This window comes from Mixophyes fleayi, chromosome 12, assembly GCF_038048845.1.
Source record: "Mixophyes fleayi isolate aMixFle1 chromosome 12, aMixFle1.hap1, whole genome shotgun sequence".
Lineage (NCBI taxonomy): Eukaryota > Metazoa > Chordata > Amphibia > Anura > Limnodynastidae > Mixophyes > Mixophyes fleayi.
Genome location: NC_134413.1, coordinates 9160565 through 9187956, shown reverse-complemented (window position 1 = coordinate 9187956; position 27392 = coordinate 9160565). Strand labels below are relative to the sequence as shown.

The 27392-nt window shown below is 40.3% G+C and overlaps 2 protein-coding genes and 1 pseudogene across 8 annotated transcripts in view; 2 read left to right on the top strand and 1 right to left on the bottom strand.

Annotated features, from left to right (window-relative positions):
- Nucleotides 1-27392, top strand: part of BEGAIN (brain enriched guanylate kinase associated) — a 363458-nt gene that overhangs the window by 120045 nt on the left and 216021 nt on the right. The gene's annotated exons all lie outside the window — the stretch shown is intronic.
- DLK1 (delta like non-canonical Notch ligand 1) lies at nucleotides 1477-16407 on the bottom strand. Its single transcript, XM_075191839.1, has 6 exons — nucleotides 15956-16407; nucleotides 15776-15861; nucleotides 10479-10539; nucleotides 9425-9555; nucleotides 7340-7481; nucleotides 1477-3485 (listed from the first exon to the last, which is right to left on the bottom strand). The coding sequence occupies exons 2-6, from the start codon at nucleotides 15840-15842 to the stop codon at nucleotides 2777-2779; spliced, it is 1110 nt and encodes a 369-aa protein (XP_075047940.1). The 5' UTR covers nucleotides 15843-15861; nucleotides 15956-16407; the 3' UTR covers nucleotides 1477-2776.
- LOC142108469 (protein kinase C iota type-like) lies at nucleotides 22380-25465 on the top strand (annotated as a pseudogene).

The window sequence follows — 27392 nt, the reverse complement described above, 5'->3', positions numbered from 1 at the left end:
TCCCTCCAGTGTCAGTACATGTCCTCGTGTTCTAATACTTCTCTTCCCTCCAGTGTCAGTGCATGTCCTCGTGTTCTAATACTTCTATTCCCCCCAGTGTCAGTACATGTCCTCGTGTTCTAATACTTCTCTTCCCTCCAGTGTCAGTGCATGTCCTCGTGTTCTAATACTTCTATTCCCCCCAGTGTCAGTGCATGTCCTCGTGTCCTAATACTTCTCTTCCCTCCAGTGTCAGTGCATGTCCTCGTGTTCTAATACTTCTCTTCCCCCCCAGTGTCAGTGCATGTCCTCGTGTTCTAATACTTCTCTTCCCCCCAGTGTCAGTACATGTCCTCGTGTTCTAATACTTCTCTTCCCTCCAGTGTCAGTACATGTCCTCGTGTTCTAATACTTCTCTTCCCTCCAGTGTCAGTGCATGTCCTCGTGTTCTAATACTTCTATTCCCCCCAGTGTCAGTACATGTCCTCGTGTTCTAATACTTCTCTTCCCTCCAGTGTCAGTGCATGTCCTCGTGTTCTAATACTTCTATTCCCCCCAGTGTCAGTGCATGTCCTCGTGTCCTAATACTTCTCTTCCCTCCAGTGTCAGTGCATGTCCTCGTGTTCTAATACTTCTATTCCCCCCAGTGTCAGTACATGTCCTCCTGTTCTAATACTTCTCTTCCCCCAGTGTCAGTACATGTCCTCGTGTTCTAATACTTCTATTCCCCCCAGTGTCAGTGCATGTCCTCGTGTCCTAATACTTCTCTTCCCTCCAGTGTCAGTGCATGTCCTCGTGTTCTAATACTTCTATTCCCCCCAGTGTCAGTACATGTCCTCGTGTTCTAATACTTCTCTTCCCCCCAGTGTCAGTACATGTCCTCGTGTTCTAATACTTCTCTTCCCCCCAGTGTCAGTACATGTCCTTGTGTTCTAATACTTCTATTCCCCCCAGTGTCAGTACATGTCCTCGTGTTCTAATACTTCTCTTCCCCCCAGTGTCAGTACATGTCCTCGTGTTCTAATACTTCTCTTCCCTCCAGTGTCAGTACATGTCCTCGTGTTCTAATACTTCTCTTCCCCCCCAGTGTCAGTGCATGTCCTCGTGTTCTAATACTTCTATTCCCCCCAGTGTCAGTACATGTCCTCCTGTTCTAATACTTCTCTTCCCCCAGTGTCAGTGCATGTCCTCGTGTTCTAATACTTCTCTTCATTTGTAGAATGTTTCCCTCCTGTACCTTGTTATAACCCTTCATTTATTTGAGATCCTGACGGGCGGTGCGGGGGCCAGTGCACGTTGGGCCGCCATCACATCACCGCCATGCAGTGGTGGGGCCACAATGATACAATTCTAGGAGAGCCACATCAACGAGGTCGGTGTTAGTGGGTTTCTATGAATACATAGATGCTCATGGACTCCCCCCCCACATGAATATTCCCTCCCTCCCTCATTTTGGTGTTTAGATTCCCCCAGATTATGCAAAAAACAAACATCAAAGAGTGTTGTAACAATTTATTATATCCTGTGTTGCATTGTACTGGACTTTAATTGGTTTAATAAAGTTTACAAAAAAAAAAAAAAATGAAGTACATTCATACGCCTATCCTGTACACAGCAGGGAACAAGCCACATCCACGCGTTTCCTCTTAAAAATGAAATGCGTGATTTCACAAAACGCTTGTTTTTTGCACTTGTACTTGTTATTCAAATGACCTGCCGTTTGTAACATACCAAAGCTTGAATTTTTATATCAAATGATATATAACTAGATATGTTTGCTGCTTGTCAGTGTTTGTGAGAACATTTAAATCTTCTATATATTTATTATGCTTAGAAGGAAAACATGGTGGATGATTAGCTGCAAGATACAAGTTACTAAATGCGACAAGACAGAACGGTGGTAACACAGCAGAGCACAGCTATTTACAATCTTCAAGTAAACTTGTTACGATCCCTTAAATTAAAGTTTCCCAAAAAGTGTTTTTTTTATGTTGACGTGTAATAGCCATTTGCATTGTCTGTATATCCATTAATTAAAAGCTTGTGATGGCATGGTGCATTGTAGTAATTGTTGCACGTGATTCAGTACTTGCATTTAGTTTACGATCCTTGTGTGCAAGGCAATATTTCTCTATTGTACATCCTGACACAAATACTTACCATTGATTTTATTAGCTCTATATGCTCTGCAGACCTGCAGAATATTCGTCTCTTTCTTGATGCACAATTTATATTTCTGTGGAGCATATGATGTGGTAATTCACATAAAAATCACACCTTTAACTCAAAATACGTTAATGTTTTGGCTTTGACAAATGAATGGACAGTTTATATTCATATAAACCAGGTGTAAGTCTTAACTTAGGCTTAGTTTGTTGTTCACTTCCTAAACATTTGCAGCACAAGGAAACTCTATTTCTGCCGAATCCTGACTGCATGACGCAGTGCTTTGGCCTTAGCTGCCTGGAACAGTTTGCAAAGTCCTGCTTCTTCTTTGCACAGTAATAATTTAGAAAGAAAAATCAACCACTTGCCTTTGTTCCCTGAAAAGATATTTTTTGTTTTAAGTTTAATGACACTTGAACTCCAGTTCTATCCCATCACGACCCATTAAAACATTCTGGTGACCCGAGGGGCCATGTAGATTTCCGCTGCTAAGTCCCCATTTTCCTTATACTTTGGAAGTGGGTGGTCTATCTTTTGCGCCATCTGAAAGGCTGTGGCAGAGATGGGAACTGGATGAAGCTGCAAAGAGTCAAATAACAAATTCAGAACGTCTGAAATCACGTATTTATTCTTAAATAGTTGTGTAACTCCTGCTATAGTTTGCGATTTGGACTTTTTCTGGGAAGATAATTTTGACGTCATTGCCCTTTTCTCTGTTGGACTTGATGTAGTAATCCTTTTTCTTGCGGATCAAGTGGCTGTACTTTGCGTTGGCTGCCCAAGTTTCACACTTGGAGAAGAAGACAATCCCGGTGGTAATGAGGACGATGAGGCAGGTTAGAAGACCCAGGACAATGAAGCAGATGATCTGACTTCTACTCAGTAGAGGATCCATGTTGTGGATTGTCTCCTTCATTGTGATCTTCAGAACCTCGTGACCTTGGCGTTGGAAGGGCTTGTGGTATGGTTGAACGTGTCCATCGACGTGGTCACTTTTATTTTTATGAGTAAAGGCACAAGTAGACCCTCTGTATTCAGGGAGACAGGTGCAGTGAAATCCATCCGTCTTCTCGTAGCATGTCCCACCATTGGCACACGGATTACTGCTACACACGGGAGTGACTTTAGTGCAGGACCCGCCATTAAACCCAGGTGGACATTGACATTGAAAGCCTGGGCCGAGATCGGTGCACTTCCCGCCGTTTGCACAAGGGTTGGGGTTGCAGTCATCTTTGTCCGCCTCACAGAATTGACCTACAAAACCAGCCGGGCACTGGCAAGACGCGTGGGTAGCAAGACCGTTGTCGTCTGCGCAAGTCCCTCCATTCTGACAGGGAGACCTGAATTCAGACACAAAACACAAAATCAGCCTCAATCACATGAACAAGAACAATTAACCCTCAATTACCGACATAATCTGTCTGGATATACTAATAAAATTAGCTGGATGAAGGGTAAAGGGTAATCTTTCATATAACGCTTCATCGGCAGCAGCAGCTATTTATATTGCTCCACTAATTCCGCAGCGCTGTAGAGAGAACTCACTCACAAAGTTATTGGACATTGGAATGACTTTGTCTAATTTATTTTGGATTGATACCTTGTATAAATGCAAATTGTACATCATGGGGTAAATGTATCAATCTGCGGGTTCTTCAACACCCGCGTGTTCAGCCTCTTCCGCGATTAAATTTCAAGCGGCGCTGCATTGTAAAGGGAAGTTAACCCTTTACAATGCAGCGCCGCTTAAAATTTAATCGCGGAAGAGGCTGAACACGCGGGTGTTGAAGAACCCGCAGATTGATACATTTACCCCCATGTGTGTGTTGAGGTGATGCAAGAGACTTCGATAAAATGATGGGAAAAAAGAATTGATTTCTGCCACCTCCAGGATTGTAAGCCTCAGGTTCATTCACAGTTAAGAAGCCCTAGTGCACCGAACAAATAATCACGACTGTCTTTAAGTATTCTCAATCTCCAATTACTTCCTCACACTTTAAACATCTTGGGCCTGATTCATTAAGGATCTTAACTTAAGAAACTTCTTATTTCAGTCTCCTGGACAAAACCATGTTACAATGCAAGGGGTGCAAATTAGTATTCTGTTTTGCCCATAAGTTAAATACTGACTGTTTTTTCATGTAGCACACAAATACTTGACAGCTTATTTGTACACTGAAATTTAAAGTTGATATTTGTGTGTTACATGAAAAAACAGTCAGTATTTAACTTATGTGCAAAACAGAATACTAATTTGCACCCCTTGCATTGTAACATGGTTTTGTCCAGGAGACTGAAATAAGAAGTTTCTCAAGTTAAGATCCTTATTGAATCAGGCCCCTTATCCTGAAATGTTGTTTTTTTTGCAACTTGGATGTGCGGTCTGTTTTATCTCTACATCTCTGCCGCAACAGCACGGACTCTGCCTCCCTCCTTTCAAATACTTCCAAGTCCATCTTTGACCCTGTGCCAGATTTGCCAACTTTGCCATGGATGCAATTTTTGATGTGCTAATGCAAAACCAATCCACCTAGGCACTCCAGGCACAATAAAGCTTCCCCATCACACAAAGCACCAGCTCATATCCGTGTACATAGCCAATGGTCAATGAAGTCTCCGACAGCTCAGTGATTCACTAGGCGTTTGGCGGCTGTGTGCGTCTATTTCCACCATTGAGAAGACATTGCAGCCCTAGAGGCCGGTGCCTTACTAAAAGTCGGACAAGCAGTCCATTTTACCCAGTCCAGGTTTGCCTCCGTAGGCCGAATCTGATGCCTGTCCCCCCCAATCGCTAGGCGGTACAGGTCTCCTTGGCCTCACCCACTGCCATGCGCCATGTGTCTTCAAGAATATGGACACTCTATCAGTATTTAGAACAAGTGTTGACTGTTTTGAGGCGGGTAGACATACATAGGAAAAAATATGATAATATAACGAAAAAAGCAGGCAACTCTGCCACTATAGCCCCAGAACTAAGTAACTTTTCCACCAGCCTTGTTCTTAACAAAAGTTTGGGAGCCCAAACTGGTCTGTTAATACTCTGTGACACAGCTGCCCCTTCCCCCCCATCATATGCCACAGTAGACCGATTGACAGCAGGACTTGTACCGTGAATTTTTGTGCTGTAATTGACCAGCAGAAAGTGACTATTAAAGAGCTTTTGCATCTGAACCATCCATTAATTCATAACAGACACAGTAATAAAGCAAAACTGGGTATCAACAGACAAAGTGCTGCTTGCAATCTATAGAATTGGGCCATACTAGTCAAATTACTTTATTTAAATATACAGACCCTGTGCATTTATTTGTAAAGTAGATATTGAACAACATTGTAATGACCGAACTTTCAAGCCCAACGTAAGCAGCAGCTTTGTGCGATTACCTTGCAATGTCAGACGATTGCTAGTTAAGCGTTTTAATTGCGCTTGTATAAGCCGCATTCTGCATAAATTAGATTATCAGATGAAAGGTATCCTGCTGTATTCTGCTGTCTGAGATACTCAATAAAACATAAGTAAAGGTATAAACTCTCTCTAGTAACCACAGCATGAGGCGTAGAGAGCAGCGCTGATATATCGAGACTGCGCAGGATATTTTTAGTCGTCTTTATAAGACGTTTTAATTTGATTTGAATTGCAAATCTCTGAAGCAATAATGACACTAACAGAAGAATCATCCGCGATACAGAGGAGAGCTGGTTAGATTTTCATTATAAGGAGCTGGTACTTCTGCATGTGAAACATCGCCGTCCCGATCTGCAAGAAAAGCAGACTCACGAGTGTAACAAATGTTTCCATGAATTATATATTATAATTATACATTTATACTTATTAAACTTTATATTATCCAAAACTAAAATAATGACGGCACCAATTTTATGGGGACAGTTTTCAGGAATAGACAGAAGTTTTCATTGAAGTGAACGAGTCACGTTAACACAGAGGTCACTTACACACCCAGGGCCTGAATAATTTTCGGACGTACGTCCAGTTGCGTAGCGTATCTTGTTTAAAATAGCTCTGCGGGTGCTCTGACCTTACGCAAATGAATCTTTATAGACTATTGATTAGCAGTTGCTAGATATAAAGAAGTCCAATCACACTGATTACACATTAAGTTTCGTCTGATGGTTCTAAACAATATGACTGATAGAATTTTCACTCTAACTACTTGGAAAATAGGTGGTGCGCTTGAACTGGGTTCAACAACTCTCACACTTTTGTTCCTGGGACCTTCAAATTCCCGGTTACGTGTGCAATACGCTCATCTTACCCCATACTCCGTACATTGACTAAATTCACAGCTACCAAAATAATTGTTACCTGTCAGAATGCTACTATTGTCCCAATTTTATAATTGGCATTAATCTTTAATTTTAATAAGATCCCCAAATTTAAGGTATGAATCTGAGGGTGCCTGGAAAGCAGATGGAGGAGAAAGGGCATTAAATGAGGCATACAACTTCACTTTTCACTATATGACCCTCTATTTATGCCAATTACCAAAAGAAATATTTAGCTGTCCCACATTTAAATTAAATTTGCTAAAACGACAGAAAATAATGGGTTAACAAAAAATGTACCCTGACTATGAAGGAATTAAAATATGTTTATCAGCTGGTTTGTTGGTTGATGAGACACAGTAGTGTTGCCAAAAAGAGGGTAATCATACCCAGGGGAGGGCTGGCGAATTGTAGCCTGGTGGGCAAGACTCGGCTCAGCAGCCTATTACAAACATTTTAAAGGAAAACAAGTGCAGATGGCCCAGTGATCCAGCCCAAGGTACCCCCCTATGGGACTGGCCAGGGGGGGGAGGGGAGATGCCCCCCAGCCCAGTCAGCCCCTAATTATGCCCCATCTTAAGTAGCCTAATTGTCCAACACATACCCTATTGGCATACTTGCCTACTTTCTGTAGGCGACGTCCGGGAGAGGGGCGTGACTAAAGGGCGGAGACCAACCCGAATTTCTGGAGTCTCCCAGACTTTCCGGGAGAGTTGGCAAGTATGCTTATTAGTAGACATCATTAAGTTTAAAATGGTGTTGCAGATTTGTGCGGTTTTCAGTTTCCTGCTCACTGTTCCTTCGTACTACTAAACGTAACCATTAAAGTAGACCCGCTGCCTCCACAGTAGGTATTATACCTTGTGTATTATGTATCACCTAAAGACTGAAGCTGTGAGAATGAAGTTACCCATTTGCGATGCACGGCCCTTTCTTAGCCAGACAGTTATTTCCAGTAAAGTCCGGAGCACAGAGGCAAATGTATCCGCCATCGCCAGTCTCAATGCAGGTGGAGTTGCTGGAACAGGGAGATGCAGCGCACGGATGGATATCTGTAAGAGTAGAATATATATATGTATATATATATATATCATTACTATAATAATGTAGTGTATGGCGCCACCTAGCTGTAGTCTGAGAAACTCACACCAATACACTGATCATATCTGTGTTACATATATCATAGGCGTCTACATTAAAAAACAAAATTCCAGGGTCACTTTGCTGTTTGGCCGGTAGACCTGCATGCATATCTATAAATATTTTGATTTTTGGAAGCTGGGCGGGGCAGTGGCCACCTTGTGGTGGGGCCGTGGTCTCATCATGATCTGGGCAAGTCACAACTGAAGCGCTAGGACCTACCACGAAAACACAGGAAGGCGATTCTAGGGACAATCCCACATAAATAGGGACAGTTGGGATATATGTGCCTGCGTGTGTGGGGGGTTTTTAGTTTTGTTTTTTAAATGGAAATGTCCAATGTTTTTTAAAATTAAATAAATGTTAATAATATTATCTGCAAACATTATGTTAATTGCCTGCTGCCTTAGGCTGTTCTTATTGATGATTCAATGAGCAGATTAAGATGGAACAGGAAACACCCTTAAAGCTTCTCTGGGGCGCTAAGGGTTAACAGCTTAGCAGAGAGCTGCAACATTGTTGCAGCAAAGTGTCTCACATTCCATGGTATTACATTGGGAATGGAGGAGGATGTCAGGTTTCAAAAGGGATTTAAAAGAGAATTGATACAAGCCAGCTGATATATGCAGCACACAAGAAGATTTGATATAAAACAACTTTATTTTATGTTTATTTTTCCACCAGAAGGTGGCAGAAGAGTTTAATTTTACAGATCATCGTCTTACAAGTTGCTTATATTAAATTTCTGTCCTATAGGGGTGTGATTAATACTGCATTGTTTCTGCATCAGCGAGACAGGAGCCTGATATCACTGCTTTGTATGTTGGGAGATCCTGCTCCTTCCACTATATAACTCTCAGTCTGTGGCTTTCCGCTGCCTCCATTCCTATAATCACATCATGTCACTGCCCCTGTCACATGCAGCTCTGTCCTCACCAGAGCTGGATTTAGACCTCATGGGGCCCTAGGCAAGATACTGGTTTGGGGCCCCCTCCCTGAAAAAATCCATAGCACTATAGTTTTTTTTAGCATAACATATACCCCTATTCAGGGGCTGGCTGGCAGACTTTAGCCTGGGGGCAAGCATATAGCACTGGCACATAAGTAGCGCCCCATTTTTAAAGGGTGGTCTCACCTCCGGCCCTGGGAGGGCCCTCTGGGGACTGCTGGGCCCTAGGCAATTGCCTAGGTTGCCTAGTGGTAAATCCAGCCCTGATCCTCACTAGCACATCACTGATCTCCTGATATTCTCTGTGCTGCTGGGGCACCCTTCTCCTTCCACTATATAACTCTTAGTCTGTGGCTTCCTGCTGCCTCCATTCCCCTCCTCACATCATGTCCCTGCCCCTGTCACATGCAGCCCTGTCCTCACTAACACATCACTCATCTCCTGATATACTCAGTGCTGCTGGAGGACCCTGCTCCTTCCACTATATAACTCTCAGTCTGTGGCTTAGAACCTAGCGTTTATAAAAATCACTTATACACAATTTCTAAAAATGTTTACTCCCTATAAAACTTTAAAGATTAATCTGCAATACAACAATGGTTTCCATGAAAATATATTTCTCTGTCTAAACTCTAGGGGGAGCTGTTGTCATTATTATAACATATCTGGTTATGTGATATGTACAAATCTCTACTTTACCTAGTTTTGTGCTGTTCAAGTATCACCATAAAGAGGGCCACATTGCTGTATTAAAGGGACAACCATGTTCCACCCATCCACACCCACTTATAGTAAGGCCAGTCTTTACAAGAAGGTTACACCCCGTTGGACCACTGGAAATCAGAAATAAGTTTAATTTGCACTTTATAATAAAGGGATCTTATTTTAATTGTAATTTCCACAAACCAATGTTGCAGTGGCTCCCGATCCATCCCTCCTCACAGATACATTGCCAGGGCTTGTTACAGCTGCCATGCAGACAGCCGGGGAATGGCACACACTGGTCACAAAACTGTCCTTTCCAGCCAGTGCGACATCTGCAGAGAGTAAATATTGTATTACTATATATCATCCTTCAGCGTCCTGCTGTTGTAGAACTACAAATCTCAGCAATCCCCAATCTGATTTATAAGCAGTTCAGTGATTTCATACCCATTATTAAACAGCGTATGTGAGTGCAAGAGGCTGTATATGAATTGATTTTATTTTCAGCTATCCAGATCTCTAGAGCCTTATTCATTAAGGATCTTAACTTGAGAAACTTCTTATTTAAGTCTCCTGGACAAAACCATGTTACAATGCAAGGGGTGCAAATTAGTATTCTGTTTTGCACATAAGTTAAACACTGACTGTTTTTTCATGTAGCACACAAATACTTGATAGCTTATTTGTTCACTGAAATTTAAAGTTGATATTTGTGTGTTACATGAAAAAACAGCCAGTATTTAACTTATGTGCAAAACAGAATAGTCATTTGCACCCCTTGCATTGTAGCATGGTTTTGTCCAGGAGACTGAACTAAGAAGTTTCTTAAGTTAAGATCCTTAATGAACCAGGCCCCTAGTTATTGGATTAAATATCCAATCACCCTATTCATAGATTCATCATTTTCATTATTGCAACAGCTTCCACATAAATTTTTGCATCGTCAAATACTTGCATAAGTTTATTATGCTATTTAATAAAATTACAACCTATACAAATGTGCTAAATTTTACATTAAAGAGAGGAAAATCTGCTATTCTATGGGCCGAACCAATGTTTGTGTTTCCACAATGTTACAAGTATACTGTAAGCGCCTATGGGGAAGGGACTGATGTGAATGATTCAATATTCTCCATATAGCACTGCGTAATATGATGACTCTGTATAAATAAACCATGATAATATAATTTTTTCATGGTATAATGGAAAATGATCTTCAATAAGTATATAATGTATTCTGCAACATCTACATTACCTGCATTCTCCAGGACTCTCACAAAACCCATTTTTAGAATGACAACCGGGTCTGCAAATCCCTAGAAAATAAACAAATTGTGTCATTTGTATCATTAGTTTTATTTTAAAGTTCAGACACAGGCTTCTGAGCTCCGGTTCACGGCGAATGAATGTAAACATGGAAACTCGGTCATCTTTGTGGTAAATGCATTGTTAATACACACCTTCACCTTAAAGGCCATAAAACGCAACGAGGAAGGTTCATGGCGCATTTTTCTACTATCATGCATTTACAATAAAAAGTATTGAACCTCCATGGTTACCTCCGTCCAAGGTGGAAGAGGTCGCACTCGGGGCAGAAGGAAAATGTCACCCAGTCCATCTGGGTAAATGTTTTGCTTCTCGCTGAGCGTGTGGGAGTATATATCACTCGTGTTAGCTGACATTTCATTTGTGTATTCTGCTTAGTGCAAGACATGATTATAAACTGCTTTAAGTCTCCTGCTAGACCATAAGGTACTTTATATATATGACAAGAAAGTAAAATTTAATGAGTTATTGTTGTCTGCAATGTCTAAAGTATGTGCCATGACTTTAAGGAAATTGTAGTATTTGTTTGAATGTCGTTGGATAATGTTATGTCACTTTTATATAAATTCATAGTTGCCGACTGTCAGAATGTCCGGAAGACTAACGAAGTAGTTGAATAATAGAGATGCTTCGATACGATTGGTCAGAGGAATGTACCTATAGGGTAGATAAAGGTCTAAGTGAGCGTGTCCAAAATAATAGTTTGATAAGTTCCAGCTTCCCCATGGTCACCGACTGTGCTGTTGGGTCAGAGGCAAAAATTAAATTTACATAATTTTCATAGTGGGCAAATAAAACTAAACATAAAGCATTTTTCTTTGACAGCTTCAGGTACTGTTGCATGGCCAGGAATCGTTATCTAGGGTTCCTGGCCACTGGATCTCTGTACTCCGCTCCAGGGCTTCCCCGCTGATCACAGGAAACCATGTGATGTCAGAACTGTGACATCAGGGATTTCCTTAAGTTTTGAGGGAGCTGCGAGATGTCTCCTGCCTGTCAGCACTGATAAATCCAGTGTAACCTGCATCACATCTCAACTGCTAGTAGATCCATTTTACACTGACTCTATTTGCGCTAACAATAGGGGAGTCATGAGGTGTGCTCCTTTCTTAAAAAAAAAAAAATGACCTTTGTAAAAATGACCTTTGTTTCTAGACCCTATAAGGCACAACATATTGTCTCTCTATTTTCAATGTGGACAGAAGACTTCAGACTCCAGTTTAACCATCATGATGAAGAGCAACTAAGCCAACTATTGTAGATTAACACAAATTAATGCCCATGTATTACTGAGCTTAATCCTCTGTTTCACCCTTTTGCTAACTATTGCCGTTTATAAAAGCGGATTCATAGGGTGAGGATTTCATCCTCTGTTCCTCTGGGGCAGTGCAGATGCCACAGTCTCACCCAGGGGAGGGTCAGTGCATCGCCAATAGCGAAATTAGGTTAGGATCTCGGAGATGCCGTACTCGTTTCCTGCCCACCCCCTCCTGGCAACCCCTTCACCTCCAGGTCTTGTAGCCACAGCACCCCCAATTGTTTCATCCTCTGATTCAAATAACATTCTTGCAGTCTCCTCGTTAACAGAAATGCTCTGTAGAATTTGGTAGGTCCCTACAATCTTGAAAGACAATAGCTGATATAATTTTGATACAGACGTATCCTTCATTGATTCACTTTGCTAACTTAACACATGGCACCAAATCTATCAGACCTGAATACCGACAGGCTGTGACGTGTACATTGTATAACACACAACTTTTATTTATTTTTCGCCCTGGGTAGTTCTTTGCTGTTTGGAATAGAGGTGGGAGGAGATACTCCATGCCACTTTAATTAGTATTTTCAGTGGAAGAACGCCAGAAGACAAATTGGTTACCGTGCTATTTTTTTCTTCATCTAATCACTTAAAGTGTGACATTGTTGATTAAAGCTCTGTCTTGTCATATATAGTGAATTATTATATGTACGGTTGTGCTCCGGTGCTCCGGTGCTCTTGACCTTACATTCAATGTCATTGGCAGAGCTATAAATAGTTATAATGATTGTTTTCCTCTTATTCTGGTGGAAGAGAACACACTGTACGTTTCCACACAGATGAAAGTGGCTCTTCTCCAGACGAAAGTGTTTTTATTCTCTTTATTTTACTGTAAATCACCATCAAACACTTCACATACATGGTAACGACATTACACAGATATATAGAGAATGGCCATAATAGCATTGATGGAATAAGAGTAAGTGTATTGATTTAGAGTGCTCGGAATCCAGTGTTCAGTTCTGCGGAATCCTGTGGCTCATTAGCAATATCCAGGTTCCAAAATTAGAATGAACTGAGACTGTTGCATAAAAGCACAAATAAAAGGTTATTTATGCAGCTGAAACATCCTGAACCAGCAGCACGGATTAGATTATATATGGAAATCAGTTGTGGGAAACGGTCGTGTACAGAGCCATTTCCAAAAAGCAGAAATGGTCATGGACCTATAGATTTACAATTAAAACTAAGCACAATTGTGCTGCACCTACACATATTTATATAGTTAGTAAAACTATGTGGGCCTTTGGTCTTACCACATAGCAGATAACAGAACATTTAAGCCACTCCTACTTATGTTAGTATGCAAATGATGGTTTATAATTAGGTTGGTATCCAGACAAATCTTTTCCTGATGAAACACAAAGTCTTAGATTTAACACATGCAGGACATAATTTCAGGGTTCATAACCGTAAACTCATTAAATGTCCTTATTATTTATATAATAGCAAATGCGTTTGATTGACAGATCTCTATCAGAGGTTATTAAAGAAAGTGGCTCAGTGGTTAGCACTTCTGCCTCACAGCACTGAGGTCATGAGTTCGATTCCCGACCATGGCCTTCTCTGTGAGGAGTTTGTATGTTCTCCCCGTGTTTGCGTGGGTTTCCTCCGGGTGCTCCGGTTTCCTCCCACACTCCAAAAACATACTGGTAGGTTAATTGGCTGCTATTAAATTGCTTTAGTCTCTCTCGATCTGTGTGTATGTATGTTAAGGGATTTAGATTGTAAGCTCTGATGGGGCAGGGACTGATGTGAATGAGTTCTCTGTACAGTGCTGCGGAATCAGTGGCGCTATATAAATAGCTGATGATGATGATGAAGAAGTTATGTCAGCTGACTATATAATGCTCCTCGTTATAAGGTGGAGATGTTGCTATAGGCAACATCTCATCTTTTTCAAATCCGCAGTTTAGTAAATACACCGCCTGGACTATTTGCAGACGTTTTCTGCATTGACTACAGTTGCTTCTTAAGAATGTGTGCTGGAGATTTCAGATGAGCTGTACGTAATAAGGGGTTTATCATTGGTGGATAGTTGGTAGCAGTAAGAATAATTTTGTATCATACGACATATGTATCAAACGGTCCTGCTTTTGTAATTTATCAAGCCAAGGCTCATTGGCCTCCTAAAGTATCTAAAAACTCTTTCACCACTGGCAGCCTAATGCTTTCTCTAAATTTAATAAATAGCAGACTAGGCTCCCCCCCCCCCCCTCCTTATCCACCAAACCACAACTACTTGGCAGAAAGCCAACACTACAGTTTATTGTTACTTTGTTGAAACAATGTTGCAACATTCCACAAAACAGTTAACCTTGGGGCATATTCAATTGTTGGCATTATAGCCAAAAATCTCACAGCGCGCGCACTATTACCATCATTACGGTAATAGTGCACGTAAATACCGGTATTACGGTACTCGCAGCTCAGGGAGCTGCAGGCTGAAATCCAGCTAACTACTACCGTAATACCGGTAATAGTTTTAACGCCGCGAGTATATTCAAGAATTGAATATTAGGGGCGTATTCAATTGTTGAGAAATCCCGCCGCGTAAAAACTACTACCGTTATTACGGTAGTGCTGGATTTCAGCTCGCGGCTCAGGGAGCTGCGAGCTGAAATCCAGCGAGAAAACTACCGTAATAACGGTTTTTACGCAGTGCGTGCGAAGAGCGCAAGATTTTCGAAGTTTCCGCCGAGAATTGAATATGCCCCGTAGTGTTGCTGAGGATCCGATATTTACATTAGTATAAACAGCAGAAAACCGTGTTTGCAAATCAGCTAGGGAACATAAATTTAAAAGAAAAAAGTTTGAGTAGACCATTGGCTTTAAAACATTTAAAGGAGACCATTGGCAGTTCCAAGATAAATGAGACCTAGTTACACTATACAAGATTGCATTGGATTTCAATGACGTGGCTTCAAAATAAAGAGTGAAAAACAAATTAAATGTCAGGATCTGTGTAATAAATCATCTGGGTTTGTACCTGCAGCACCAAATAAAACGTTCCTCTGCTAGAAATTAAATTTCTCAAGTGTATCAGGTCGGCTGTTATAGAATCTTGTGCAGCAAGTTAAGATTAAAAATGCAGAATGACTAATATCCTGAAGAGAGAAGAAAAACATTAATTTTAAAAAGAGCATTGATCCTGTAGATAGATAATGACGCTCTAGAGGATTCTATATACATCTCCCCATCAGTGACTCTTTAAATTATTTAAAATCATTTTTTAAATTGCTTTAATTAAAATAATTTTTTAAATTGCTTTATTGTCTATTTCATTGTGTGTGTTTGTTTCATCCACTGCACTGATCTGTCAAACATATTAAATCCATTCAACAAAATAAACAGGAAACAGTTTATAAACATTTTGCTGTGCCAGCAATATCCTCCATAATATTTTGTCTTAATGTTTATTTTGCTAGTTTGTTTAATCACCTGCAGATATAAAATTAAATTAGATTTAAATGTGAATTTCTGTGGGCGGTGTTTCAGGTGAAAAAGATTTAACCCAGATTTGCAGAACAAAAAGTCAAAACTCCATTCTGCATGCTTAAATAAGATTTATACCCACTGGATTGTATTGTAAATAAATGATTTAAGTATAGTAATAATAAGTGACAGTTCTGTTATCCACCTCAGACTATAAAATTCATAAGAACACATGAGAAGTGAGGAGAGAGGGTTATAGGGTTAAAAAGAATTCACATTTATCAAATAAGTATCTTGTACCCTACACAAGAATGACATGGTCAGAGATAGGCTACCTGTTGTGGAACCACAAACCCCTTGATTTCCTGCCAGCCATTGTGCTGGGACTTGTAGTACCACAGCAGCTGGAAAGCAACCTCTGAATTAGATATCGGAGAAGATGAGGTGGTAAAAGATAATCATTCAGCATTTACCTTGAGTGGCTAAGACGAGAGACTGAGACAGGATGAAGCATAACGCACACACAGATGGGATTTCCATCACTAGTTCCTCAGAGATCCTGCAACAGAAGACACGTGTCATTCATCCTTTTCATAAAAGTGTCCCGACCCCCATATATGGTCTAACACAGGCACAGAGCAGATATAACATACCGTGTACATTGAATCTCATGACACAATCCTTCAGCTTGCACCGATGCACTATCCTTGGTCTCACCGATTAATACTTGTCAGGCTTCCTCTCTATCTCCATTCATTATTTATCTTTACTCCAATCAATAAAACTGCAGCCAAACTTCAGGAATCCTTCTAGTCTGATGTCCGCGCGATTCCAGATTCCCAATAGTTTGTTTTAGAAATAGAAGACAGATCAGTTATTGCGAAAGATCCCAATATATATTTAGGGATCTTCCGGTGAATATCAGGAGCTCTCCAGAAGTAAAATGTTGGACTCCAGTGAGTTCAGCGCCATCCAGTCTTGTCGGATTTATGTGCACAGAAAGCGAATCTAATCACCATTGTGCTATAATGTATTAGCGTATGGTGATCCCTGCTCTGCATCAATTCTTCCCAAGCCAGTAACTCTCCATCTCTTCGCAGTAACAACTGAGCTCTGGATTATTCTCCACAGCTTGGGATAAGCACGCCTCCGACACTGCTGTTAGGCTCTAAGCTCCATAGAAAACGTGAAGTGGATCTTTAATGCCCTTTAAACATGTGTATTACACATATGCCAGTAGAACATACCTGAAGGTTCAGCAAAGCATTGAAAGTGTAATTTTAAAAGATCCACCTGTTCTACCTTACCAAAAAAATAACTTTACATTTATACATAAAAAAGTCACATTGCTAGAATGGAATTGCTGCTTAACTAAACAGTGCTAGCTTCAAGCCAATAATTAAATGTTTAATTAACGGCAGTAATTGCTGTGCTGGTTGCTATAACTGGAATGGCTAACTGGATACTGCTAATTATCCAACATAACTCGTTCAATTGCAATTTGGTAGGGGGTTAGGTCTCTCTGGACTTCAAAGAGTTAATAAATGTTACAATGTCAAACTTTAGAATAATTCACATACCAGGGATGTAGCTCAAACAGTGCATTGTAACAGGGATTCTTTTTAAGTATTCAATTTCAGGGTATATATGTTATAGAGACACTGATCCTTATTCAGGGCCGAGAGCAGGATTTTATAGTAGGGATTCATAATTAAGACACAGGTATTTTTAACAAAGAACATGTTGAGTCATATTCGAGATCCATGCAACCATTATTCTTGATTACTGGAGATTAATGAATTTAAGATTTTAATTTTGCTGTGTGAATCCGTGACTCTACCTTCCAATTCCCTCCGCTCCAACCTTTTCATTTCACAGAGAGATTATTATCCAATTTCTGTAAGATTACTGATAAAGTGCTGTCTGCAGGGTTAGAGTAAATTGAAAAGAGCTGGTTATGACTTATTATAAGACAAATCTGTCCTTGGAATTTTCTTCCATGCCCTTAGAGCCACTCAGGGAGCTGTTGAAATCTGGCTGTGCAATCCTCCTACCCACCAAGTGACAGTAGCACTTATCAATTCCAATTCACAAGTGGCAATATTCAGGGCCACCAAGTGACAGTAGCACTTATCAATTCCAATTCACAAGTGGCAATATTATGGGCCCCCGGGCAAAGCAGTGCAGCGGGGCCCCTACCTCTATATATGTGTATCATATATATATAGATATATATATATACATATAGATATAGATATACATATAGATATATATATATATATATATATATATATATATATATATAGATATATATATATATATATATATATAGATATATAGATATAGATATATTTGCAGGATTTGTTAGGGTTTTTTTTTTTTGCAGGATTATTTATTTTACTTAAGAGCCCTGTCTATGGGGCCCCCTTGCCTGTGGGGCCCCCGGGCACCTGCCCATTGTGCCCAATGGAAGAGATGGCCCTGGCAATATTGGATCAGTGGACCAGTATGCAGTATATAGCATCCAGCATTAGGGAAGAAAATAAACATTGTGAACCTGATTCATTAAGGAACGTAAATGCCAATATGTGCTGTATTTTGCATTAAATTGCTTAAATTGCCCAGAAGCAAACCATACGCCAGAGAACGCAAATGTATGCAAGTCATCTTCGAACGCAAAGGACACTTCCAACAGCCTATGATTTAATGAGCGGAAAGGTGGGGGGGAGGGGCTTAGGGGCATATGCACGTAATCAATGTACACTATGGGTGTACCAAGCTGGAATGCTCACACCAGCGTCCGATTCAAGCTTTGAGCATCTCGAAATGCTTGTTTCTCAGTCGTGTCTCATGCTCCAGCTACAGGTCAGGTGTACGTGCCGATTACTAGTGATGGTGGCTGTGTTTGCATGCTAGAACATGTGTTTGCATTTAGGAGCAACTGTAAAAATTTATTTTATGCACAGTAAGCATTCATAGCATCCTACATCCTACATTCATAGCATCGTACATCCTACATTCATAGCATCCTGATATACTGTATGTATTTAATAGAGAGAAAAAAATGAAAAATATTTTTTTTTAGAAAAAATATTTAATGTTTTTTTAATGTTTACATTAATTGAATACTGTTTTTGTATGAGCTCTGTTGAGACTTTATATTGCATTATATATATATATATATATATATATATATATATATATATATATATATATATATATATTTATTGTTTGTATCTAGCAGTGTGTTGTGTCTGTCTCAATACATCAAGTGCCGTGTATGCAGAGCGGACCTAGACCCGTATTCAACAAGATGAGCCTGATTCATTAAGGAAAGGAAAGCAAAAAAAAGGAGTAACTTTGCACCTTGACAAAACCATGTTGCATTGGAGGGGGAGGTAAATTTAAAATGTGATGGCAGATTTATAGTTGGGGTAGGGCATGTTCTAGATCAACTTTAAATTTAAGCGTACAGACACAGCTATCAAGTATTTCTGCCCTACATGAAAAAACAGTCAGTATTTAACTTATGTGTAAAATAATAAACTAATTTGCACCCCTTGCATTGTACACATGGTTTGTCCAGGAGCAAATTTACTCCTTTTTTTGCCTTAATTTCTTTAATGTATCACGCACAGTATTCACTAGCACACAGCAGGCTGGAATGAATGGAGAAATATATATATGGCAGATTTACTTGATTGACAGAAATTACGTACCTAGAACTACAATCTTTGTGAAGACCTGGAAAAAATGCAGATTTGAATGGTTGGCAACATTACCCATCATGGAAACTCATTAATATTTTGTGGATTGAGCCATTAAATAAGGAATGTATTCCCATTGTCCAGTTGTAACTAGCCGTATAAGAACAGGAAAGTTGTTTATTTCTGTATATGTAAATATATAAAGTAGCAAACAAAAATAGTGCAGAAACCCTTGAATTTTTGTTATTGTGACATACCTGTGTCATATGATTATTATTATTATTATTTTTATTATTATTATTTAGCAAATATAAAATATTAATGTCAAATATTACAATCAAATGAAAGCCTAAATATTTATAAATATGAACTTATTTGAAAAGCAAAGTGAATGACCACATATCATTTAATAATAGATTGCGGTTCACATGTACTTCGGTGGCACGTCATTTCTTTAATCAGAAATTCTTGTGTCACATCCAGTCTGATGTTTATGTAGGTAGAGTACCTGTCACATATGATACCACAACTAACCAATTATCAAATGCATATGTTGCTATCAAAACAAAAGATTAAAAAATTGAGTGTATATGTGCCTGACATAAACCTAGCGCAAATACTACCTGCGCACAGCTGCACGCATCTTGGGATTCGTCCTACTTAGCCTATTGGCGCTTTTGCATTTTAATTTATTTTTTGTGAATGCATTTTATGCTGGTGTTTTTTGATGCAAATGCTACCAAACTCCGCCTAATCCCCATGGTGTATAATTGTGCTTCAACCAGTAGAATCCAAATAGTTGCTTTCATTAGCTAAACATTTGTGCTTGTGCTATTTACATATTCATGAGAATGCCAACTAGCAATTCACTTCACACCTCTGTGATAACGCCAAGTCCTAGGGGAATCATGGGCGGTACTCTCAGAAATAATGGCTTGTCTCGCACAATGGCTGCGTAGGTGGCAAGTACACTGTACATACGTTTATAAGATTAAATGTAGATCTTCTAGGACTGGAAGAGATTTGAAACATCATAGTCCCTGTCACAATATCCTCTGACAAACTTACAGGACTGGAGGTGTTAAACATGGACTCTGAAATGTCAATTCCCTTCTGAGAGACAGAAGTGAGGTTGATATTTGCTCTTCTGAATTAAACACCAAGAAAAAAAAAAAAAAATGGGGAAAAAGTGAAGATATCAATCTGCTGCAAGGAAGAACAGGAGGAACGAGGAAATCAAAGAGAAAACATTGTGTGTGGTTAAACAGAACACAGGAATATCTGCAAATGAATATTTCTACTGTATGGGTAAACTATAACAGAGTGTTAGAGGCGCGTTCATTAATGCATCTCGCGGCTTTCCTACAGCACAGTGTACTATATACTTAATGATCATTTCCATAGATCTCCATTCATCATCATCGTCATCGTTTATAAGTCAAAGTTAGAAACCATGGAAAATACAATTGCACATAAACAGAGAAAGAACAGATGAGGGTGAAGATGATGAAGGAGGTGCAGACGTGAGACAGAGAGGATCCTGTTCGTGAGAGCTTACAGTCTAGAGAATTGTATTTTACTGAGCACTAACGCTGCTGAATATTGCAACGCAAAAATGGACGAGAAACAAACAGTAAGCAAAAATGAGCGGTTTACTTTATCTTATCAAACTCCAATAAGTCCAATTCATATATTTTTATTTTTGCTGTGCATTTTTTTTTTTATTAGCAATTGATTACAAATTATGTATGTACAATTGAGGAACAGGATATGACTTTTAAAATCCTCTAAATAGAGCGTGTGTATATATATATATATATATATATATATATATATATATATATATATATTTGGGTCTATACACAGCAGCATAAATGTGTCCTGGTCATTATTATTTTTAGTGCTATCCCCAAAAATATACTCCTAAATTCATTCTACAACTTCAAACATTTAGAGGAATGGGAAATATAGGTACTGGGGGCTCACAATTGTATTTTATTTTATTTTATTACATGAGCATCAATATGTCACTGACTTTTAAAACTTACATTAGAGCATGTTCACACATGCTCTAACATATGCTCTAACACATGCTCTGTGATAAGAGGTGGTCTTACCAGAATATGGATAAGGCCTGATGGATGATACAGGAAATAAATCTGTATAAAATACTAGTGACTATTTAAAAGAACAATAATTAAGTAAGCTCCTCCTCCTATAGAATCCCAGTGATAACGCCCCCTCCAATAGGATGCAGAGGCGTGGCTACAGACTCACATTCCATCTTATTCAAATAAAAAGGATATTAGAGGTCACCAAGTAGTTTCTTTATATAGAACATGGAAAATGTATCAGTTTTCTAATATTCATAATATTTTACATCATTCCTTATAATACATCCATTTCTAATAATGCTAATGTGATGGCATCAGACCTCACGGATTATAAGCAATGACATCAGAAGTCAACATTTATACAGATATAATTTACAGATAAATATACCTATATCAGCATCACCTATATTATAGCCATGATAATCTGGCAGAAGGATAGGTTGCTAGCTCTTTGTGAGTTGCGTCCTCAGCAACTGTTCCCATAAGAACTTGTAATGGTAAGCTGGACAATCATGTCCCCGGTCGGGACAGAGCCCTAAAATAGAGACTGAAAATGGGGACAGTTGGGAGGTATGACATTTCTCGTCCTTGCTATTATGAAAACATTGAATATTTAGTAACCAGAGAAGTTTTGCTGTGAGCATTGCTGTCAGTGGGGTTTCATTACATCATTACATGGAGTCAGTCATATTTTAGGAATGCTGCCCCTGGAACAAGATCTCTGCACTGGAAGATTATGCCTGACAGTTGTGTCATCGTATCACCTATGGTTTATCAAGTGAGTGACTTCGGCTATTACAGGGTTGTCAAGCAAAATGTATGTCTCAATTATATTCCATATAAATAAACCAGAGACAGGTTAGTCACTCAGGTTAATTTACTTGCAGTTTATTTTCCTAGGAAGGAATGAGTTTGACCTTTCACTGAGTGTAAAAATATTCTAACGTGAAACAGTAAATGCTTTATTGCAATGCCTGTGAGCTACAAGCAGGAGATGTGTAACACTTGGGAAAAAGAGCCGCAAATGCAGGTTTATCACGTTGGAACGGTGACGTTTGTTAGTGATACTGAAGGAAGAAAGTCATTGAGGTTTCCATGTTTCCATTGATGTTTTGGATCCATTCTTGTTGCTTTTGGACTTGGCCGGGGATCTCCGGTGTTACGTGGACCGAACTGCGGCGGTTCGCAAGACTACGGATCTCTTTGTGCTCTATGATGCGCAAAAACGTGGTTGGCCGGCCTCTCGCCTTTCACGGGACATGTGCTCCTTTGGCAAGGACCAGATATTCAGCATGATTGATGAAGAACAACATCCATGTACTCTGTCCTCACAACTGGAGCTGGAGGAAGCTCTCCGGTTGTATGAAATCTATAAAGCCTCTGAGTTGCCCATTTACATCTTCTGCGGCACTCCTGAGAGGCCTGGAATGTGGTGCCCTGGAGAGCTCACGTCCGTCTATCGACGTGCAGCAAGAAAGTGGAGTAAACTGTACTATGCAAACGGGCACGCATTCCAAATAAAGAGGTTTCACAGACTAACACACTGCGCTGTCGCCACAGACAGGATATGGGGGCTTGGGCGCAAGTGTTACAAATGCTTGCACTGTAAGCTGATGGTACATAAGAATTGCCACTTATTTGTCAGCTCAGAGTGTGCGCAGCATAAAACATCTGAACCATCAGACGCGGCTCCTCATCAACATCCAGAAGGAGCTGCAGAGACAGTGACAACGACCGCCTCCATACCAGTCTTGCAGGATTTCCATCCAGTCAGTGTGTTAGGAGTTGGCACCTACGGAAAGGTGCTACTGGTGCGGCGTGTAGAGACTGGAAGCATCGGCACCATGAAAGTGGTCAATAAACAACTGGCTGATGCTGATGACAGTATGGACTGGGGGTGCAGACCGAGAAGAGTGTGTTCCAGCGAGGCTCAGAGCACCCATTCCTTGTTGGACTACACGCCTGCTTCCAGACAAATACCAGACTCTTCTATGTCATCGACTATGTGAACGGAGGAGATCTAAGCTTTCACATATAGTGTGGAAGGAAGCTATTTATGAAACATGCCAGCTTCTATTCCGCTGAAGTCAGCCTTGCCTTGAACTTCCTGCACGAGCGAGGTATTATCCATCGTGACGTAAAGCCAGATAACATCCTACTAGATTCTCAAGGGCACATAAAGCTTACGGACTACGGTGTGTGCAAGGAAGACTTGGAGCCTGGAGGAACAACTAGCTCTTTCTGTGGCACACCCCATTACCTCGCTCTGGAAATGTTGCAAGGCAAAGGCTATATTTTCGGCTAGGATTGGTGGGCGCTGGGGGTTATCTTGTTTGAAATGCTGACGGGGAGGCTGCCCTTCGACACTGCAGAGGAGTCTGAGATGCCAGACCACGATATGCTGTTCAAAGTTATTCTAGAAAAAGATCCTTGCATTCCCAAATCACTGGCTGTGAAAACAGCCAGTGTATTAAACGGCTTCCTAAATAAAGAGCCAAAGGAGCATCTAGGCTGCAATCCACAGACAGGGTTTTCTGACATCCGGGGTCCTGCGTTCTTCAGCAGCATTGACTGGACCCTCATGGAACAACAACAAGTGGTTCCCCCATTTAAACCCCAGGTCTGAGGAGAGTTTGGAATGGAGAATTTTTATGATGAGTACACAAGAAAATCTGTCCATCTAACGCCTGATGAGGAGGATGCATTGTGTAACCAGGCTGAATTCAAGGGATTTGACTACAACAATCCCTAATTGATGGCTGCAGAACAAACTGCAAGAGGTCCATTCCTGGAACATATGCAGAAGACATTTATCATGTCTCAATAAATGTATGGGTTATTTGATATGGGATATTCTATGCTAGAGGTGCTAGGTTGTCCTAGCTGCCTCCTTTACGTGTTTGGGGAAACTCAAATAAAACACTTTAATAAAGTACCTTGTGTCCATTTCTGTATTTTTACATATCATTATTTATATAGATAGATTGGAGCCCTGGACAACATGGACTGTACCTAGGGCAGGTAAGAACAGCATTGCATTGGGCCTCACTGATAATCTCCCACAGCATTACAATGGGAATTAATGTAGAGTAAGAGATGGATGTACAATAACATGTTACTAATACAATTATAATAGTACATCTACCCTTCTTCCTCGTAACTCATCTGGAGAAAAGAGGAAAACATAAAGCAACTGTTAGGGCAGGGTTTCCCAAACCCAGTCCTCAGGGCTCCCCAACAGTGCAGGTTTTCCATATCTCCTTGCTAAAGCACAGGTGTATTCATTACTGACTGACACATTGTAACAGATCCACAGGTGGTATAATTATGTCAGATGTGATCCAGAAAACCTGCACTGTTGGGGAGCCCTGAGGACTGGGTTTGGGAAACCCTGTGTTAGGGTGTTTTGTTGTTTTTAGCATGAAATCTATAAAAATCCATAGTTTATCTCATCCAACAATTTAACAAAGAGCAACATTGAGCTTTATTAAAGAACTTACAATGGGCTGTCCAGAGAGTCCTATAAAACCCCTTTTATTCCCTCCTCCTTACTATCTCCACCTGACTCCATGGCTCCATCCTTCACTTTATATCATATGTGTAATAGAAAGAAGTGTAGCCTACCTCATTGTACATTATCAGTGCTTCTTGGTGTTTCATTGGTAGAATAGCAAGGAATAAAATGTGATAAGATAGTGAAACTTTGTCTATATATAAGGCCTATGTAGCCATTCCACAGATCCTGGTGCTTTTGTACCCACCTAACCCCTCTCCCAGCTACATACACAGTTATAGGATGGGTAGCAACTTGCCAATATCTACATTACCATCCCCATTTCTACCGTCACAGAAGCGGCATCATTACACAGTCTCAGCACTCTGCAACACTGACAACCCAATACCATATCCTCAAAAGTCCATTTAAAGTCAGACATTCCAGACCAAAACGCAACCGATTTGCTGTTCAAAGTTATTCTAGAAAAAGACCTTGGCATCCCCAAATCATTGGCTGTGTAAACAGCTAGTGTGCTAAACAAAGAGCCAAAGGAGCATCTGGGCTGCAACCCACAGACGGGGTTTTCTGACATCCGGGGTCATGCGTTCTTTAGCAGCATTGACTGGAACCTCATGGAACAATAATGAGTGGTTCCACCATTTAAACCTAAGGTCTGTGGAGAATTCGGACTGGATAACTTTTATGAGGAGTACATAAGCCAGTCTGTCCAGCTAACACCTGATGAGGAGGATGTATTGTGTATCCAGAATAAATTCCAGGGATTCAACTACATCAGTCCCCTATTGATGGCTGCGGAGGAAACTTCTTGAGGATTAGGTCCGTTCCTGGGCCTCTTACAACACACAGGACACTACTAGAAGGACATCCAAGGACAGGCAGCTGGGCACAACTAAACATTGTGGAATTCAAACCTGTTTGTCATTTAAAATGAGACTTATTTAATGCATGTAAATAAAGATTTGGGTTTGTGCTCGCACTCCCCTTTGCTGGCAGAGGTACAATGTACAATGTGTCCGTTCATGTTTCTTTACAGGTCACTATTTAATATAACTTTCAGTATCTGAGAGTAATATTATTTCACCTTCCATGTATGAAATTAAACGATCATTCAACAGAGATTGAAAATGAATGCTAAAATAACAGTGTGAGTTATTGGGGGAGAGGGACACATTAACTGTGATTGGGGGGGGAGACAGGGACACATTAACTGTGATTGGGGGGGGAGACAGGGACACATTAACTGTGATTGGGGGGAGACAGGGACACATTAACTGTGATTGGGGGGGGAGACAGGGACACATTAACTGTGATTGGGGGGGAGACAGGGACACATTAACTGTGATTGGGGGGAGACAGGGACACATTAACTGTGATTGGGGGGGAGACAGGGACACATTAACTGTGATTGGGGGGGGAGACAGGGACACATTAACTGTGATTGGGGGGGAGACAGGGACACATTAACTGTGATTGGGGGGGGGGGAGACAAGGGCACATTAACCATGATTGGGGGGGAGAGGGGTACCTTAACCGTGATTGGGGGGGAGAGGGGTACATTTACTGTGATGAGGGAGCGGGGGGAGGCATGTACTGTGATGAGGGATAGGGGGCACATATATGGCGAAGAGGGAGGGGGGCACATGTATGGGGAGGGGGGGCCCTGCCAGATCAATTAGCACTGTGCCCACAGTTTCTGATGGCAGCCCTGGGCGTATGTCTGTAGTCAACGTACAGTAAGGGTTTGCCTATCGCGAGCGCACGCAACAGCCTCCGATCCAAGTTCTAGGCATCTCTCAGGTACTTGTTTTTATTTTGTATCACTTGCTCCAGCTACAGGTCTGGTCTAAGTACAGATTACTAGTGATGACGGCTGTGTATACAGCTATAACATGTGTTTGCAATCAGGAGCAACTGTAACAATGTATCTTATGTACAGTAGACATTCGTAACCTACTAATAAATGTATTTCATGAAAAAAATAAAAATTAAACTAGTGTCTTTCAGATCAGATCAGACCGAGACCCATATTCATCACCACAGGTATCTTTACATCCGCTCCTTGTTGATTTCGGACGTACGTATAACCGATTTATGTGCGTTTGAAAAAAACAAACGCACATTGCGCTGAGTACGTTGCCTTAATAAATCAGGCCCCATATGTCTATCAATCTGACACACATAACTCTCTGTTATATTTGTTTTCTATTGAAATATAAGCAAATGAAGTAAAGTTAAAAAATCAATTGTTACGGCAGAAACCTTTCTTATAATTATACCAGTGTGTGTATATATATATATATGAAGATAATTTATTTTTTTATTACCAAAAATACTAATATTTCTAATTAGTTTTGAGCAATTAATACCTGACAATGTTTCTTTTGGACAATCTAAGCCAATTGTTCTATCCTGTTTCCAATCTGTTCCTGAACACAGCATTTCAAAGTCTCCATAAATCTAGAATACAAAGCATGACTCCAGTTTTCTAAGTTGCTTCATTATATAATGAGCTATTTGCCTGACACCTCTGAAAATAGCCATGATTCACCAAAATCACGCGCTTCTGACACAATTAGTTGTCAAGATCAGATATTAAATCAGAACAGCATCTAAACACTCATTGACATTGTGACTCAGACAAGTCACAATGTCAGGGGAATTATAGAAACTATGGAAATCTTTTGTTCAGGAGAAATATCATCATCATCATCAGATATTTATATAGCGCCACTAATTCCACAGCGCTGTACAG

Coding starts and splice junctions, on each gene's coding strand:
- DLK1 (XM_075191839.1), bottom strand. CDS start 15,842: ATGGAAATCCCATCTGTGTGTGCGTTATGCTTCATCCTGTCTCAGTCT. Junction 9,556..10,478: donor GAGAGTCCTGGAGAATGCAG/GTAATGTAGATG, acceptor TACTCTCTGCAG/ATGTCGCACTGGCTGGAAAG. Junction 3,486..7,339: donor GGGCCGTGCATCGCAAATGG/GTAACTTCATTC, acceptor GTCTGAATTCAG/GTCTCCCTGTCAGAATGGAG.